Source organism: Suillus bovinus (assembly GCF_016758785.1).
Source record: "Suillus bovinus strain UH-Sbo-P2 chromosome Unknown EDB93scaffold_1, whole genome shotgun sequence".
Lineage (NCBI taxonomy): Eukaryota > Fungi > Basidiomycota > Agaricomycetes > Boletales > Suillaceae > Suillus > Suillus bovinus.
In genome coordinates this window covers 1,414,603-1,431,127 of record NW_024542057.1, presented here as the reverse complement: position 1 = coordinate 1,431,127, position 16,525 = coordinate 1,414,603, and the positions used below count along the sequence as shown (strand labels likewise).

At 46.8% G+C, this 16,525-nt stretch overlaps 9 protein-coding genes across 9 annotated transcripts; 5 read left to right on the top strand and 4 right to left on the bottom strand.

Moving 5' to 3' along the window:
- Positions 1-213: 213 nt before the first annotated feature.
- EDB93DRAFT_1197046 (FAD/NAD(P)-binding domain-containing protein) lies at positions 214-2,387 on the bottom strand. Its single transcript, XM_041450897.1, has 8 exons — positions 2,085-2,387; positions 1,837-2,021; positions 1,690-1,781; positions 1,438-1,639; positions 1,243-1,380; positions 727-1,191; positions 586-674; positions 214-527 (listed from the first exon to the last, which is right to left on the bottom strand). The coding sequence occupies exons 1-8, from the start codon at positions 2,332-2,334 to the stop codon at positions 362-364; spliced, it is 1,587 nt and encodes a 528-aa protein (XP_041313876.1). The 5' UTR covers positions 2,335-2,387; the 3' UTR covers positions 214-361.
- Positions 2,388-2,673: 286 nt separating this feature from the next.
- EDB93DRAFT_1244879 (uncharacterized protein) lies at positions 2,674-4,413 on the top strand (the record flags this gene model as incomplete). Its single annotated transcript, XM_041452256.1, has 8 exons — positions 2,674-3,533; positions 3,593-3,603; positions 3,654-3,661; positions 3,711-3,980; positions 4,045-4,076; positions 4,129-4,208; positions 4,264-4,275; positions 4,334-4,413. The coding sequence occupies 8 exons, from the start codon at positions 2,674-2,676 to the stop codon at positions 4,411-4,413; spliced, it is 1,353 nt and encodes a 450-aa protein (XP_041313875.1).
- An 889-nt stretch (positions 4,414-5,302) lies between these two features.
- EDB93DRAFT_41406 (uncharacterized protein) lies at positions 5,303-6,681 on the bottom strand. Its single transcript, XM_041456295.1, has 5 exons — positions 6,442-6,681; positions 6,253-6,394; positions 5,961-6,201; positions 5,568-5,902; positions 5,303-5,502 (listed from the first exon to the last, which is right to left on the bottom strand). The coding sequence occupies exons 1-4, from the start codon at positions 6,584-6,586 to the stop codon at positions 5,609-5,611; spliced, it is 822 nt and encodes a 273-aa protein (XP_041313874.1). The 5' UTR covers positions 6,587-6,681; the 3' UTR covers positions 5,303-5,502; positions 5,568-5,608.
- Positions 6,682-7,153: 472 nt separating this feature from the next.
- EDB93DRAFT_1113569 (uncharacterized protein) lies at positions 7,154-7,485 on the bottom strand. Its single transcript, XM_041448202.1, has one exon. It carries the CDS (start codon positions 7,410-7,412, stop codon positions 7,161-7,163), a length of 252 nt encoding a protein of 83 aa, XP_041313873.1. The 5' UTR covers positions 7,413-7,485; the 3' UTR covers positions 7,154-7,160.
- Positions 7,486-7,502: 17 nt separating this feature from the next.
- EDB93DRAFT_1113567 (Las1-like-domain-containing protein) lies at positions 7,503-9,406 on the top strand. Its single transcript, XM_041448201.1, has 6 exons — positions 7,503-7,706; positions 7,755-8,069; positions 8,135-8,502; positions 8,551-8,919; positions 8,974-9,070; positions 9,119-9,406. The coding sequence occupies exons 1-6, from the start codon at positions 7,593-7,595 to the stop codon at positions 9,347-9,349; spliced, it is 1,494 nt and encodes a 497-aa protein (XP_041313872.1). The 5' UTR covers positions 7,503-7,592; the 3' UTR covers positions 9,350-9,406.
- Positions 9,407-9,437: 31 nt separating this feature from the next.
- Positions 9,438-11,607, top strand: EDB93DRAFT_1113566 (uncharacterized protein). Its single transcript, XM_041448200.1, has 8 exons — positions 9,438-9,602; positions 9,650-9,690; positions 9,746-9,869; positions 9,927-10,027; positions 10,150-10,271; positions 10,341-11,187; positions 11,240-11,310; positions 11,359-11,607. Exons 1-8 carry the CDS (start codon positions 9,539-9,541, stop codon positions 11,420-11,422), a joined length of 1,434 nt encoding a protein of 477 aa, XP_041313871.1. The 5' UTR covers positions 9,438-9,538; the 3' UTR covers positions 11,423-11,607.
- A 475-nt stretch (positions 11,608-12,082) lies between these two features.
- EDB93DRAFT_1073525 (uncharacterized protein) lies at positions 12,083-12,541 on the bottom strand (the record flags this gene model as incomplete). The annotated part of the gene is made up of 2 exons (XM_041445018.1): positions 12,083-12,262; positions 12,305-12,541. The coding sequence occupies 2 exons, from the start codon at positions 12,539-12,541 to the stop codon at positions 12,083-12,085; spliced, it is 417 nt and encodes a 138-aa protein (XP_041313870.1).
- An 879-nt stretch (positions 12,542-13,420) lies between these two features.
- EDB93DRAFT_1074251 (uncharacterized protein) lies at positions 13,421-13,826 on the top strand (the record flags this gene model as incomplete). Its single annotated transcript, XM_041445083.1, has 2 exons — positions 13,421-13,450; positions 13,503-13,826. Coding segments are annotated over 2 exons (354 nt in total), but the record flags the coding sequence as incomplete, so codon positions are not given.
- A 786-nt stretch (positions 13,827-14,612) lies between these two features.
- Positions 14,613-15,676, top strand: EDB93DRAFT_40808 (ribosomal protein S7 domain-containing protein). Its single transcript, XM_041456285.1, has 2 exons — positions 14,613-15,298; positions 15,347-15,676. Exons 1-2 carry the CDS (start codon positions 14,652-14,654, stop codon positions 15,366-15,368), a joined length of 669 nt encoding a protein of 222 aa, XP_041313868.1. The 5' UTR covers positions 14,613-14,651; the 3' UTR covers positions 15,369-15,676.
- The last annotated feature ends 849 nt before the right edge of the window (positions 15,677-16,525 follow it).

The window sequence follows — 16,525 nt, the reverse complement described above, 5'->3', positions numbered from 1 at the left end:
CCGTTTCTCAAGGTTCTTTGAAACTCAAATTCACGCAGGCAACAGCCAAGGGTGAACTTATATACATGCGTAAGCAGCGTAACGGCTCGTCAGTACTTATTAGGGCTAACCACACGGCTCGATAAAATTGCCATCATCCTGACGCGATTCGTTTGCACCCGTTATGCTGAGGGATTAGGATTTTGCTAACTTTCCGTTCTGTACTCACTTGGCTATGGCACATCCACAAGAAAAGGGATTATCAAATGGGCAGTGTACAAATTTATTATGAACCAAGTTATGTACGTCAGCTGGCAGTCCTCACAACACTGGTACAGGATATATCTCATGGTGGTAGCATGTTCAACGACGCCTGGACAATCTAACAATCCCAGCCGAGCACAAAGTCAACTGGCGTTGCGGTTTGAGTTGTGTTTTCGGTTCCTGAGATTTGAGCGCCACAAATGCCAATTCCAAATACTTCATGCAAGAGTAGATCGACAACGTTACGCGAGGCTATGGTTTCTGTTTCCATAGTCGAGATGAACCTATGCCGAGGTTGACGTCAGTATGGAAGCAAAAGAAATAGCATCATTCCAAACGTACGGCTCAAAAGCATTCACATAATAAAAGCCTTGATCGAGCTTGACAGGAGGAAACTTTGATGTAGGAAGCAACACAGGGTATGCCTGCCACTGATCACGTCATGAGTATCCCAGCTTGTCCATGTGGATAGTGATGATTTACCAATTTCCTATATACCCAACTGACATCACCAAATACTGTCTCGAGCCATTCATCGGAGACACGCTCTTCGGAGAAAATTTTCACGGTCGACTCAGGGTTTGCGACTGCATCTCCTGCTGCTCCGTCCACCCTTCGGACTTTCCCGTGGTAAGAAATCGAGTTAAACTCGGGCTCCACCCCGCCCGCTCGAGCACCCTCGTAGGTAGACAAAATTGTTGCTGGTACCCGAGCATTGGAGGCGAGGCCAAAATACTCCGGTTTGGGGTGTTCGGAAGGCGTCGTTAGCAACGTGACGTGCAAATTCACATATGGCTGCGGAGGGATGAGTTCGGCCAGATCAGATGGTAGGGTGATATCAGTCTGGTGGAAAGGCGCAGCAAGGATAACTCCTTGGTATGTCTGGGAACCAGCTGATGTGTAGACAGTCCACAAAGAAGTGCCAGTTTTCCGTCGAATCTCCTTGACCTGGAATATTGTCAGTGGTAAAACGCGACTCTAAGAAAAAGAAACTCTAACATTCGTATTCAAAAAGACCTTTGCTGTCGAGTTCTCGAGAAAATGTTCAAATATCAGGAAATTTCCTGCCACAACACCAGATGCGCCAGTTGCTGCCATTGAAGCGGCGCCTCCGAGGGCGTGGATCTTGTCCACGTTCTGATGCAGCGTCAGTTAATTGATATTGCAGTAAACTGCTTGGAAAGTATGGCACACCTGCCCATAGTTGACCCGCGTCGCTGCCTCAACAAGCTCTCGTGCAAAGAGCGGGGCGACGCCATTGCCTTCCAAAAAAACCGAGGTAGTTTGGTTGGTCATGGGGACCCACTGGAACCTCTCTGTGAAGACTGATAAATCATCCCAACGAGGAGACTCGGGGGTGTAGAATTCGAGGAAACGGTCTATCACTGACTGAACACTGTACTTCTTAATCCCGCGGTAAATATTAAACGAGCGAAAGAGACTTACATTGATTTTGCTCTAGTGGGTGCGGTGTAGCCGTACCTCCATAATATCTTCAAGGTTGCCCACCAGCTTTTGAGATAACTGCCGCTTTCCATCTTCGATTCCGCATGAATTTGTGGTAGATTTTGTTTAGACTAAAAAGCAGCTCACCACAAGCACAAAATTCTGGCCATCCCAAATACCAGTGTCTGCATCATCATCTTCGAAGGCTGTCAGAGTCAAGTTGAATTCCTTGGAAGCTCTCATTAAATTCTTGTTTGCGTCGACAAATATAGAAGCTCCTAGTTCCAACGGAGCAAAGGTAATGTCATCGTAAGGATGTACTACGGTGCTGCCTACAAGCGGAATTGATCAATAAAGATAAGCACTGCTCGACAGACAGGAAGCTAGAAACTTACGACCTCCGATATAATCTGAACGTTCATATAGGTCAATTTCGACGTCAATTCCGAACCTTTCCTTCGCTTTAGATATCCAGAATGCAGCTGAGGAGCCGCCTGCGCCTGCGCCAATGATGGCTATTCTTGGAGAAGCATGATCCTGTTCTACGTGGGGAGAGTCTTTTGATTTAAAAAGAGGGATACTAAAGGGAAATTGAAAAGCAAGGCTGGTGCAGATGAAAAGCGAGTATATGAGGAGACGATGCATGACTTGTGATCTGAGCAGAAAGTACAAACGAAGTAGTACTACGTACTAGTACGTGGTTCTTGCAAATATGTACAAACACAACTTCATCATACACTGATCATCATAGATCAAGTGACTTCGCGTCGAGGCCACCACCAAGTACGTATAGACGGAGAGTGTATAGGCTTGCTTCAGATTCGCGGAGTCGGGACTTCCCCTGACAGTAGTCAGTAGAAGGAGGCAGTACATACGTACGTATGCCACCCATGCAATATATATAGAAGAGCTGCGACATGCAAGTGCATGGCATGTTCCCACTGTTCCTACTAGCATCATATCAACGACCAACTCGTGTCGACAATGGCAGCGACAACGCGGCTGGGTCGCGTTCTCCAAATACCGTCAGAGATAACCGAACAGGCTCTTACACTTTGCCATCCTTACGACGTTGAGTCGTTCTCTCAGACTTGCCGAAAAGCACGCCACCTAGTTTATGGGAACCCAGATCAATATCTTTGGCGCCAATTATTCCTTCTGTTCCCCTTCGATGACCCTAGGCTGATCTCATCCCCATTTCAGGAAGACGGTCAATTCAACTGGAGGAAGCAACTACACCGGCGATTGGCGGCGCAGTTAATCGCCTGTCGCACAAATCCAACCCTTGAAGACCTCTTGACGGCCATCGAAACCTTTATTTCTGTGGTGTGCACTGCAGCCCCCGTCACATGGGGACATGAACGCATTTCATCCCCCAATTTATTGTGGGTTGTTGAAGTGTTGCAATCCACAAACATGCTTCGCCGCTCTCCATTACTCTTCCAAGAAGGGAGTAACCAATCGTTGGCTCGTCTGCGAGCATACCTTGCACTGACGTTGGACGAGTACGACGATGACGATGACGAGGGGATGGAAAGATTGAAATTGATAAGGACGAGGAGTCGCTGTCAGGTTTATGATCTACGGAATTACCATCAAGACAACGACTGGGGTCCATTCAATGTCATAGCAGGAGAAGTGGATTGGACTCACATAGAGTCAATTATCAACGTTGTATCTATGAACCTTTCTGACCGTCCATGTGATTGGCCGGATGCAAGGCCGCGTTATGGGCTCGAAGCTACCCGAGCATATTCAGCTCCTGGCACTACAGGACTAGCAACAGGTGATTGGGCTGGTGTTGAGGGTCACTGGAGGAGATACGTCTGCTTCATGGATTATCGGTATGACTTTTGTTTACCTTTTATTCGCCCAGTACTCAAGTGTCTCACTGTACCACCAGAGACTTGTTTGGTGAGTATACTTGTATTCTAAGCTCTAACATTCATTCACATGCTTATCAGCATTCAATGTAATGATTTTCTTTGTGAGGCTTACCCTGATGTTCAAACATTCCGCAGTACGGCAACAGAGGACGCGGTCAACGAGATAGCACCTATTTTGACCCTCCAGATTTTGAAGAGGCTGTGCGGCTTGTTGAGCTCAAGCTGACGCTCATAGACGCTCAGGAAATCCCAGAAGTCTACACACTCAACCGCTTCCCTGATTCCCCATGCAAGCACTACCCAACCTTGTATTTCACTGGAACATCTTGGGGCATAAATGGCAACGAGGCGACCATCGTCGGCTCTGTAGCCATGTCGGAAGGTGGCGTAGTACGATGGCGATTTGTGAGTCCTGTTATCATTAGTCATTCCACAAGATACGAAACCCAAGCGGCATGAGTCACTTCAGGCGTCTATTGCCAATTCGCACATTCAATGGGGGTGAGTCGTAGGGTGTTGCAATGTCAAAATGCTTATAATCTACAATACTTAGTTCCGAAGGGGTACAAATCGGCGGCATCGCCAGTGCATTCGGAGTAATAGGAACGTGGACAGGGACTCATCATGATCATGGTAAGTACCTATCGGTTAACTTTTAATATGATGTTATACAAGTTTTTTTTTACAGGCGATCCTGTCGGTATGCAATCATCTGTCCATCACGCACCCTCAAACTCATAAGCTCTTTTGCACCATAGGTCCTTTTTGGCTTTACAAAGTAGAGGCTGATGATCCCGTTTACATGCGAACCGTCGTAAACAACCAAGTCAATGCTTGAACCACTTCATGATCATCTACGTTACCCACATAGAAACTGTCTTGCGTTGTTTTGAATATTGCTCTCGTTATATAGACGGTAACCGGTAATCGGTTGTACAGTTTCGTAGAACGACGTTAGGCCAATCACGATCGCTTATGTCATCAATATGCGAGACTAGCGAACGCATTTTTTTCTCTTCTTTTTCAAACTTAACAACCTTCAGCTAGCTTTGCCTTTGCAGAGTAACTCTTAGCCAGCCAGCCTTGGCTTTGGGTATTAGGCTGGATGGGAGAAGAAAAGGCATACCAGGAGTTCAATTAAGCCGGAGCGCCTCCCAGACTTTGCCACTGCCTTTCGAGGCAGCTTGGGAAGTGCTTGACTATGCAACTCTGACATCTTCGAGTGTAGCCACTAGAGCCTAGTAATAAAAGAATCATTCAATCATCATTTCCAAGGACCGTACTTTCAATTTTGGACAACTCAAATCGCTGGTCAAGTGATCCAATAACCTGACCCGTTCGAGTTTCCTTCGTGACCAGTCGTCAGCAGCAAATATCTGGAACTGGTTCTCTTGATTGTTACGGCGCGCGCAATCGACTCGGAACAACCTTGAACAACCAAGGCGGCACCGCGAGCATGGCAACCCACGCGTAAATGATGAGACATCAATGTATCACCTTTGAACGCCTCGACGTCGTCCAAAAGTCCAAGCCTACTTAGCTGGAGATGCGTTCGAGAGAGAAACCATAAACTAATATAGAGGTATATCTGGGCTTGGAAATTTAGAGATCAAAAGTAGTAAAATTTTATAAAAATACGAAAATGCATGCTATATCATGTATTAACGAGAATGAAAGGTGAAGGAAAAGTAAGTAAAAATGGCATGTACTTGTGAAAGGTACGAGACAAAGGCTGAAAGCATGGCGTCGTAAAGTCCAAAAATGAGTCCAAGTTGCCTCGAAAGTGCAGTGATAGTGGCATCAACGAGGCATGAGAGCAACTTGCGCATTGTTCTGATGCATTAGTTGGCCACCACCCTCAGCCGGATCCTTGATCGTCAACAACATTTCTTTGTGATCCTGCACAAGAAATCAACTCCGGATACACCTTGATTACACCAAAATTAGATGATTCATCAGGATGATACCATCATATTTATCAGACCAACTTACTACTTCGCAATCAAACACGACCGGCGCTTCGATTTTCACCATCAAGACCCATTCAAGAGAAGCACATCATCACTCAAGTCTGGAGCTTTGAAATCTTGGTCTAGAGGCAGTACGAAGGCTGAGATTGTGTATATGATCACAATCACATACTCTGTGACCATATCCATTACGAGGAAGATTTCCCAGTTGCCCGTGACCAAGTCGAACACTGCCAGGCTGCTAGCATTGGATGAGGTCGCTGAACCAGTAAATGTGTCCGTAGTGATTATGGACAGTACGCCGTATACCGTCCGAACGGCCAGGAATGGAAGTGCGAAAGAGATTGCCTTTAGGAGCTGAAGATAGAGCGTAACAACATTAGTCGGATATATGCCGGTGCTCTGGAAAGCTTACCTGCTTACGGTATTTCATGATATTGCGGAGTTGGGTCCACAGAAAGATGCAAATGCCGACAAGGGCAATGTATTGCACAGAAAACAGGAGGAAACCTGCCTTGCGCATGGTGCTCGCACTTGAGCTGGAATGTGACACGATGGCGAAACCAATAACGGTTAGGAGTACAGCTGCAGCGTTGAAGAGTCGAAAAGAATGGAAAATCGTTTCATCTGTTGGTTCGCCATCAGGCCCCTCAAATCTATGATAGTGTCAGCTCATCCTATCCATAAATAAAAACATGATGGCCCACATCGAGCGCAACAGACTAAGCATGCAAAGCAACAGTGGAGCTAGGCCAAGTACTTCTAGCATGTAACCTGCAATGTATAATCCGTTGTTCAAGGGAGTAACCTTTTGAGCTGCGACAAGGAAAGCGCCACCCAATACTCGCGCTAAAGAATTAAAGCTACAAGTACGACCAGAATACCAAACGACTTACTGATGCAGAAAACCAGCAACGAGGTCCACCGACCTTGCCATATACCGCACCTGGACGCCACCTTGAACGAAGTAAATAGGAAGGGAATATACATCACAATCGTCGCCGCCGCCAAGATTCCCTGGGTGTCCAAGTCGAGAGCCATAGAAACTGAAGTGGGAAAAGAGTATCAAACTGAGGGAGAGTATGCGAATGCTGCATTTATTTATATGGACCAGAATGGGGAAGCACTATCTATCGCCTCTAATCTGCTCTGACCACTGCGAGGTGCTGTGACTGGGAGGCACACTGCACTGGATGTCACATTTTGATGGAACCGCATGCTTACATGTAAAATCGCGGGTTTGCAGACGTGTTTCAATACGGCACGATCGATCATCGGACCTCCTTGAAACACGTCGGTAAAAACACCTATAGGACCGACATGTGTTCCATACAGCACGGTCCTCCACTATCGCCGACCACGATATGCTATAAAAGTCAAGTCAATATCATGTGCATTGTGCAAACCACCGTGACGGGGGTAGGGCGTGTGATGGTGCTTTCACAACTGCTCGGGGATGCTAGAAATGTGACAGTAGTAATTGAAAATCTGAGTAGTTGAGCGTGAGCTGGAACCTGGCACAACGGAGAGAGCAATTGTGCCGAGGAGTCAAGAAAAGCGGAATCGGTTGTCATATGTTGATTGACCATCAGGCGTCTGGAATCTGTGGCAGTATTCAGCTCATCCCATGGCAACTTGATGGACGCACACTGAGCGCAACAAATCCAGCGTGCAAATCAACAGTGGGGATAGGCCAGATGCCTGTAGGGCGTAAATAACGTTGTATAATCCGGTGCTCGCGGGCGTAATCACGTCCCCAGCTGAAAGCACCATCCAATACTCGGGCTGAAAGGTTAAAAGCTATGACTGGGAGAATAACGACCAACTCAGTGAAACAGAACGCCAGCAACATGATCCCATCATGCATCACAGCTCGCGATATGCGACTTGAACAGAAAACTATTGTGTAAATTCATTTGAGGAAAATTTGATGTTCGAAGTTTGAATCAAGATTCAACTTCGCACCGCCACTACATCATTAGCCTCTCCAGGCCTCTCTGCAGACAAATCATCCACAAATTTTTATTTTTCCGCGTCGGCACTGAAAATGAAACTGCCACGACGTGTGCCATGGGCAAATATTAATGAGCTTGATCAGCTCTGTTCTTGGGTTTTCATGGACGAAGGTGATCTCGAGGCGAAACAGTTCGCAATCAACAGAGTGAGAGGCTTCAATCAATATTCTTGATGGTTGTCTGACAGAGTCTAGTTGTCGGCATGGAGAGCTGTGACTGCATTGCCTCACGCGCTGGAATCCACTCTATCTATTCTAGCGGCCCGATTGATTGATACTTCTGAAACACAACAGAATCCCTTTTGGTTGAGTGTAAGGCAGAACTATGCCGCTGCAATCATCCGAATGGTAAATGGTCTCGTGGATCCTTTACAAGCGGGAGCATATGCGAGATCTATAGCGTCTATCGCCGCCCAACTAGGATTACCTTCATGGTTAGTGGAATTGAGGCATTCAGCCACGCACGAAGATCTTCCCAGTCTTGAAATGCTCAGGGAAGCAGCACGAGAGGTAAGCCTTTTTATGAGGTATTGCCAGGATTCTCATCATGGTTCATATTTGTTGGGCGCGGTCAGTCGCTGACGTGGTTATTGCACAATTACTTTCTTCCCACTATAAATCCTTCAGCTCCTAGGCCGAGTACGGCACCACCTTTACGACCGGTTACTCCACTTTTAAAGCAATACAAGACACTGTCGAAGATTATCGCGCGTGACGCTTCCCTTCGCAAACAAAATCAGCCTGACATCGATGCTATCATGCGAGATATCGAGCGATGGCTCGCAGAAGCCAAACTAGCTGCAGATTTTGCAGCTGATGCGTACGGGTGGGGCACCATCGATGACAATGACGTCGAACAAGAGGATTTCAGAGAAAAGTGGGCTCTGGAAAGACTTTGTGATGCCTTGCTTGAGAAAGGTGCTCTCGTATCTCTCTCGCAAAAGTATGTGTTTTCACATATTCAGGGTTTCCTATTGACTAGAACACTTAGGAGGAGAAACCTTCCGTCTGACGAATTTGTACCTCATCACTCGTCGCTTGTATTATGGACTCCGTTGTTGGCACACACACACACATATCATCCTACCTTCCCATCTGTTCTAACCACTCGGATTGTGGAAAACCTTCTTTATGACCAGCCAAACACAGAATTTGACATGGATGTCGTTTTGTTGGAGGCAGACGAATCTCGAAATGACCCCTCGTATCATCTTGCTCTCGCGAAATGGGCTGCATGGGTTATCAAGGCATATGACAATGGTCAAGAAAATGGGGAGTTGAGCCTCAGAAAGAATCTAATTCTTCAACTAGCTTCCACCCTTGCTCCGGGTAAGACACAAGGGGCAAAGAAGATCGATGTGTGAGTACAAATTTGATATTCGGCTATTACATTGATGCGAACAGCATACAACAGGTTGGCCGCTCTCCTTGGGGCGGTGAGCTCGGGTTTCACGGAATTGCAGAAAGCATCTGATATGCTTCTCTCTACCACGCATCCATTACAACCGCATGTGAGTAAATCGAGGGCCAGTTTCATCTCCTTTCTTGATGGATTTCAGCATTGGGATGCGGGTGATCTGACAGTGATGAATGAGCGGCTTCATTCTTTAATGTCTCTTGATGATGAATGTCAAAAATACACAAATGATTCAGAGTCAGCGCCGACTACATCATTGCCACCAGCGCAGAGTTCAAATATGGGCGGTTGGAGATTGCTAGACCATCACAGCGGCTGGAAGTCGTGTCCTATAGGCGTTTATTATCCAAGTCATGCATTGTCAACAGCGTAGACAATCAAATGTTCGCAGCTATGTTTTTGTGTTCACATGGGTCTGAGTCACGGTCACGCCACATCATGCTGCGTAATACTACGTATTAGTATCACTCAGTTTCCCCATTCCAGCAAGTGCATGATTGAGTTGCACTGGAGCACAGGCGCTCCAAGTCCTTACTTCTCTCCTCTGTTTTAGTAGTGAACTATGAAGTTCAATACGCCGCTACCACAGACGCTACCTAAAGAATGCACCAAGGCAGCAAAGATTTGTAAGTATTTGCCAGCTTCTTTGTGGGCGTGCTGACGCTTTGCCCAGTTTCCTCATTCGTGGACAACAAGAATAACGGTCTTGACGGCGTGAGTATAGCTGTTAGCAGCACAGGGGGCAAAATCTCAATCGACGTACCACCAGGTCATTCCTCGGGGTGTGTTAGAGAACGCCAAGGGATTTGCCATCTTCACTGTTTTCAAAGCAGGCTTCCTCTTCTCGGCAAGAGCGGGAACGGGGATCGTAATAGCGAAGCTTGATGACGGATGTGGGTACTTCGCATATTACGTGTGACCAGTACTGCTCACAACTTATCAACGATTAGCATGGTCAGCTCCAAGTGCTATAGGTTCAGCTGGTGTAGGGGTTGGTGGACAGCTTGGTGCGGAGATGACAGATTTCTTGATTATTCTTAATTCAACTTCGGTTGGTCTATGTTTCCTGAATTGATGAGTGTCTTCGCTAACATGTCATTCTAGGCTGTTGTATGTCAATCTTTATTCAATCTTGGTATTCATTAGGCACTTATTCGTGTTCTTGTGGTTTAGAGATCCTTTATGTCTGCTGGCAACCTCACTTTGGGAGGCAACATGAGTGTCGCGGTAGGCCCTCTCGGGCGGAATGGTGAAGCGATTGGATCCCTGAATTCCAGTGGCAAGGTTGCTGCCATGTAAGCCCACCCTTTGACATCCACCATACAGCAATATACTAATTAATAACTCAAACTTGAATTATGCAGGTACAGCTATTCTAAAACGCGAGGCTTATTTGGTGGAGTTTCCATAGAGGGCTCTGTCATCGTTGAACGTCATGATGCAAATACGTTGGCATACAAACAAGACGTCACTGCGAAGATGCTTCTCAGCGGAGCCGTCCCTTGTCCAGAGTGGGCTTCGCCTCTTGTGAAGACACTCGAATCATGCACCGGTTTGCCAGGAACTCGGAAGTGGGTCGACGAAGGATCACGGGAACAGTCTGGTTACGCATTTGCGTCCCCAAAGAGTGAAGGCAGCACCCCTTCCTTTTTGAGCAGGAAGAAAAAAGGTGTGGATTTTCCCCCGGAACACTGGGGAAAGAGAAGTGGATCTAGATCGTATTTTACGAGCGGGGGATCGGACGTCGATGTTGGCTCTACTCCATGGGATGATCGCGCCCCACAGTCAGGGCTTGATTTTAATACAAAGTTCGAATCTGACCCTGCGCCTCCTTCGCAGAGTTACCACCGGTCCTTTAACAGTGTCTCTGCACCACCAGGTGTAAAGGAGCGATATGACCCCGCATCGCCATTCAACTCCCTACCACCATTTAGTTCTGCACACTCGGGCTTGAGCGACAATAGTGGTTCTCATTCGCGCTCAACGAGCGTACCATTTGTCAAACAATCTTCTAATCGGCATTCCTTTGCGGACTATACAAACCCTTTTGCTTCCAGCTCACCACCGGACGACAATTTCTTCGAATCAGACAATCACACGAGCTATCGCGCGGCGCCATTCATAAAAACTAAAGCAGAATTGGCCTCGTCTGTTGCTCCCGGTGAAGGTATCAGTCGTGCGATAGCACTCTACGATTTCAACGCGGTTGAAGTATGAATTTTTCTCTCTTATGATGAGCCACTGCTCACCGGATCACATGTAGGCTGGCGACCTTTCTTTCTCTAAAGGGGATGTAATTATTATAACAAAGAAGAGTGATAGTACTGATGACTGGTGAGTTTCTTCACCTTCTTTCCGCGGCGATTTCATGACTCGAATCAGGTGGACCGGAAAGGTCGGTGCCAAGGAGGGAATATTTCCGGCCAATTTTGTGGAAACTGTATAAGTACAATGGCAGCGCATCCCCATTGATCAAGGTATCATTCTGATGTATTGAGTATCTCGTTGTACTTTTAGACCATTGCCAACTGTATTTGTTGCAACAAGTATTAATTGACCATTATGTACATCTGTGTTTGGATACTTATGCATATGTTTGGACACTTCTTCGGAGTGCAACTTATTCTCCTATCCACATGTTCAAAACCAGGTTGGAATTGCTCTCGAGAGAATGAAAGAGACAATGCCAAAGGTAGCAAAGAAGTACTATGCTGTGAGGGTTGGCCGCGAAGGACCACAAATATACGACTCCTGGCCTGAGGTGAGTTTTCTCTTAGGTTCAGCTGAAGCGCGTCCCTCTCCTTAATGTCCATTTCAGTGCAACGCGAACGTGAGCTATGATAAAGCAGACCATGACTGATACATACCAACATATAATGCGAAAACAGGTTTCGCGTTGGCCCGGTGCCGTTCACAAGAGCTTCCGGTCTCGCCTTGAGGCTGAAGAGTGGCTTGCGTTAACTAGACCAAGTGAGTAATTCATCGACTAATGGTGATGCTACTAAATCTCGGAAGTTTTATCACCAGCTTCGAGTATGGAACCTACTATGTCGTCTATTAGACACAGTGTGTCATCGACCTTCAAGCCAAGAGTGGCAAGACCCAATCAAGCGAAAGCAGAGAAGCAACCACCAACAGGCTTTGAAGGACGCGAGACTCCCATTGAGACATGTACACCTGGACCTTCAACGGAGAGTATTGTTCTTTCAGAGGAGCAAAAAAACGTGCTTCGAAAAGTCGAGCGTGGCGAGAATGTGTTCTTTACCGGGTCTGCAGGTGCGTAATTCTAGCTGACTTGACTACATCATCAATGACTCTGTCCAGGCACCGGTAAATCTGTTCTCTTGCGGGAAATAATTCGAGTGCGTGGTGGGCGGGGCCACCCAGGTCTCGCTATAACGGCCTCGACGGGAATAGCATCAGTTAACATTGGCGGAACTACCGTGCATTCATGGGCGGGTATCGGGCTCGGTCTAGAAGACGCAAAGAAGCTCGGAGGTAAATTTCTTGGCCAGCCCAAGTTTGAACGGGTCAAGCAACGGTGGCAATGCGTCCAAACTCTCATAATAGATGAAGGTTTGTGGCATACGAGTTTTAATGGTTGTCTCATGAAAAGGCTGACTGTATCATTACACAGTGTCCATGATCGACGGAAAGCTCTTTGATAAACTGGTATGGTGCTACCAAAGCATTGTATTCTCATACAGTTGACGCTATCTTTGAACAATAGGATGCCATTGCTCGCATTGTAAGGCGATCAGACAAACCTTTTGGTGGCATACAAGTACAATCCAAACTATTTCTTCTTAATTTCTGACTTCTGATATGTTTGTAACCTGTAGCTGGTACTTTCGGGAGACTTCTGCCAGCTTCCTCCAGTGCCGGATCGTGGCAAGGACGGAAACCAAATACCATCAACGTTCGCATTTGAGGCGGAAAGTTGGACTCGTTGCATCAAGCAGCCTATAGTGCTAACGCAAGTTTTTCGGCAAAAAGAGCAAAGTAAGCGATACTTTACGATTCTGCGTTCACCTACCTACATAAATTTAGAATTCGTCGACATGCTCAACGCGATGCGTTTTGGAAAGTTGGATAAGACTTCTGTTCAAGCTTTCCTAAGTCTTTCGCGCCCAGTCGGGTATGAGGATGGTATCGGGCCAACACAACTGTACGAGGTTTGCATATGTTTGCGTTATCAGCCTCAAAATTTCTCATAGGTACCCCACTCGCTCAGAGGTTGATTCAGCAAACCAAAGAAAGCTTACTTCACTGCCTGGTGATGGAATCAGATACCCGGCAACCGACACACCTGGACGTGATTCGAATGACAATATTGTTTCATTCGAACAGATGGGCCGCTTGTTGGAAAGGCTTGTGGCACAACGAGTCATCCATTTAAAAGTAATTTGTACTCCTTTTTTGCATGTCCTGATTTCACACATCGCAGGTCGGCGCACAAGTCATGCTGATCAAGGTAATGTGAGCTTCTTCCAACATGAGCTCCTGAGTTTAACAAAACTCTATAGAACATGGTGCAGGGCGAGCTTGTAAACGGGTCTGTGGGACAAGTGGTCAGATTTAGTACATCTGAGGAGGCTATGCGCACCGCTACTCCAATTGCCACGGAAGAAGGTCTTAAAGGTGGTCTCTCCACCAAGTCAGAGGTCCCTGCCAACTATGACAACTCGCAATGGCCCGTTGTCCGATTCACGTGTGGCAGAGAAATACTTTGTGTGCCAACTGACTTCACCGTCGATAATGCAGATGGTGGTATAGAGGCGAGAAGACGACAGGTGAGCCGTTTGACGTTCGCTTTAAGTTGGCGAATGAACAAGATTAGGTTCCTTTGATATTGGCTTGGGCACTGAGCGTCCACAAGTCTCAGGGGCAAACTCTTGAGAGGGTGAAAGTAGACCTTGGGCGAACTTTTGAGAAAGGCCAAGGTAAACATTTCTTGAAATGTCATAATGCGTGTTCATGATGACGCGTCCTCAGCATATGTTGCGCTTTCTCGTGCTACTAGTATGAGCACCTTAGAAGTATTAAATTTTCATCCAAACAAGTGAGCTTCTCGTTCAAAATCTGCTTTTTCGTGTTTGAACTGACCACGCTTCGCTGCAAGAGTAATGGTGCACCCTCGGGTGTTGGAGTGGCATAACAATATGGAATGTGAAATGCTGAGTGACCAGATGTACGTGGATGACGAGTCTGAGGCCATGGACAGAGACGAGTCTCGGGAAGCCTATTGGACTTGATATCTACCGGTTATTTACAATCATAGGATTAGTATCTATCTAATAACTCATCAATATCATGCTGAACATATTTATGATGGCAAAAGAAATGCAGGAGTAAATGATAATCGTATTCTTCTTGCGGAAGGAATCAGTCAACATCAGAGTTTCCCAAGATGTGACGGTTTGGTATAGTACCCGGAAGGGCATCACAGGGAGCCGTCTATGATATCGTGTATGGACACACATGTACAGGAACTCGATATGAGAATTAACCACGCGGACCGGGGGATCAAATCGATCAGGCCTAGGCCTCAAGCACAGATCAGTGCGGGCCCCCTGGAACCGTTCCATCGCTAAAATCCCGCTGCCCCGGCGGGGAATGCTTAAGTAAGCTTGTACAGGTTCATCATTTTCTTCGTGATCGTTAGCACTGACTTAATGCGCCTACTAGCAACGTTTAACGCGTCAAGGTTCTCATGTCCTCAACGCACATCTCCATCAGTCGGGCTGAGACGAGTCCTCGCTTCCCGTGCTAATAGCTCTACAACCGATGCACGAACAGTCAACCATAGTATATCCTTACTCGACTCTATAATGGGGTCTTCATCAACCCTCGACTTGAAAACTTCGTCATTATCAAATATATTATCTCCTCCCACACCCCCAACCCAGAAAATGCTCATTCCGCCAGTATCTGATCCCCTTCTTCATTTCCTCGCATCTATCCTACTTAATCACGGAAAACGGGCAAGGGCAGAGCGCATCGTTTCCCGCACTCTTCTTTATATTCACGCTCTTACCCGCGCGCCGCCGCTGCCTATCCTCCGACATGCTCTCATCACCGCTTCCCCCGCTGTCAAGTGTATCTCACAGAAACGCTCAGGAAAGAGCGTCGTGAGACCTGCCGCGCTTACAGAAAAACAGCGCGTAAGAGCAGGCATTCACGCTGTATTGTCCGCCAGCAAAAACAAGAGTGGCAAGACGGTGGAGGAACGTTTAGCCCGAGAGATAATTGCTGTCGTCAACGGAGACAGCAAAGCTATCGCTGACAAGGAGCTGGCTCATAAACAGGCTATGGTCAATAGGTATGTACTATATTGACATCAACTAACTTTCATTGACATATCGTACAGGGGAAACGCACTCGTAAGATGAGGACGAAACCTAGAAAATAGTGGCAAAATCCGCGTGTAAAGACTTTCTGCTGAAGCGCGAAATACATGGATTAATGTTCTCGCTCACCCAGTAACAATATATTGACCCTCGCTCGCTGAGCGAATACCGTCGTTCTTCACAAGTAGGGCAACCGCTAGCCATCAGGTGAACAACAATATATATTTATTCTCGCTCACAAAACGACATACATTTATTCTCTGTAAGTTACTCGGTAAACAAGCCATCGTTCTCTGGAAGGTACTCGCTTTCACTCTTGGCTTCAAAATTATGGACCTTAAATTACACATGTCGGTTGCGAATCGTCAAGCTTTCAAGACTGATCATTAACTTCTTCCCTTCAAGTTCAAGTTTGACCGACGTGAGAGTCTGAACGTTCTCGATCACAAACTTGGGCGGCTTGCCTCGGCTGATATTTCTATCACGTGACATGGAGTTGTAGACGCGTTTAGCGCGAACACGAGTCACGACGCAACCAGCCAGCCTACTTAAGTTTGACTTGTAACCTACTTCAAGTGTTCGCCGCCAAAAATTCCTGCGAAACTTTCGAGCAGTCTGTTGGTGATCATGCCAGCGCGATACTACGCTGTGCGCATTGGCCGCGAAGGCCCAAAAATTTATTCAGACTTCAATGATGTAAGTCCCTTGAAACTATCGATGTGTAACTTAGGTCGAGTGTTGACGGGCGGTGATAGTTTCGCATCGCAGTAAGTTTACCCTTGCCGAGTCAGCCCAACCTTCGTCGTTTGATTATTGTTTGAGACCCTTGGTCTTAGCGGTGCTAGCGGGAAGGGATTCGACACGTTGGAGGAAGCAAACAATTGGCTTATCATAGCAGGCATACCGACATCTGCCAGTGTGTCTGTAACTCAAACAACCACCAGTAGTAGGTGTATATTCTTACTTCCGGTCCTTCGAATGTGGTAACATGCTGCACTATTCGACAGCCACAGTTACATGGGATGTAAGGCATGAAGCCAATCAATCAGCCTCAACGTCTATGCACACAATTTCTCGCGAGTCTGTGAGACGGTATCCAGAACCTCAACTAGATCCTCTTTGGATGGAGTACGACGAATTGCCCTCGAATACGCTACGAGCGCCACCAAATAGCGACAGACTTACGCCTCCTCCACCAT

Coding starts and splice junctions, on each gene's coding strand:
- EDB93DRAFT_1197046 (XM_041450897.1), bottom strand. CDS start 2,334: ATGCATCGTCTCCTCATATACTCGCTTTTCATCTGCACCAGCCTTGCT. Junction 2,022..2,084: donor TTCAGATTATATCGGAGGTC/GTAAGTTTCTAG, acceptor TTCCGCTTGTAG/GCAGCACCGTAGTACATCCT. Junction 1,782..1,836: donor GCCAGAATTTTGTGCTTGTG/GTGAGCTGCTTT, acceptor GCGGAATCGAAG/ATGGAAAGCGGCAGTTATCT.
- EDB93DRAFT_1113569 (XM_041448202.1), bottom strand. CDS start 7,412: ATGCATGATGGGATCATGTTGCTGGCGTTCTGTTTCACTGAGTTGGTC.
- EDB93DRAFT_41406 (XM_041456295.1), bottom strand. CDS start 6,586: ATGGCTCTCGACTTGGACACCCAGGGAATCTTGGCGGCGGCGACGATT. Junction 6,395..6,441: donor GTTGCTGGTTTTCTGCATCA/GTAAGTCGTTTG, acceptor TTAATTCTTTAG/CGCGAGTATTGGGTGGCGCT. Junction 6,202..6,252: donor CTTAGTCTGTTGCGCTCGAT/GTGGGCCATCAT, acceptor ACACTATCATAG/ATTTGAGGGGCCTGATGGCG.
- EDB93DRAFT_1113566 (XM_041448200.1), top strand. CDS start 9,539: ATGAAGTTCAATACGCCGCTACCACAGACGCTACCTAAAGAATGCACC. Junction 10,028..10,149: donor TTATTCTTAATTCAACTTCG/GTTGGTCTATGT, acceptor CTTGTGGTTTAG/AGATCCTTTATGTCTGCTGG. Junction 11,188..11,239: donor ACGATTTCAACGCGGTTGAA/GTATGAATTTTT, acceptor GATCACATGTAG/GCTGGCGACCTTTCTTTCTC.
- EDB93DRAFT_40808 (XM_041456285.1), top strand. CDS start 14,652: ATGCGCCTACTAGCAACGTTTAACGCGTCAAGGTTCTCATGTCCTCAA. Junction 15,299..15,346: donor AAACAGGCTATGGTCAATAG/GTATGTACTATA, acceptor CATATCGTACAG/GGGAAACGCACTCGTAAGAT.
- EDB93DRAFT_1113567 (XM_041448201.1), top strand. CDS start 7,593: ATGAAACTGCCACGACGTGTGCCATGGGCAAATATTAATGAGCTTGAT. Junction 8,070..8,134: donor TCAGGGAAGCAGCACGAGAG/GTAAGCCTTTTT, acceptor GGGCGCGGTCAG/TCGCTGACGTGGTTATTGCA. Junction 9,071..9,118: donor CGCATCCATTACAACCGCAT/GTGAGTAAATCG, acceptor GATGGATTTCAG/CATTGGGATGCGGGTGATCT.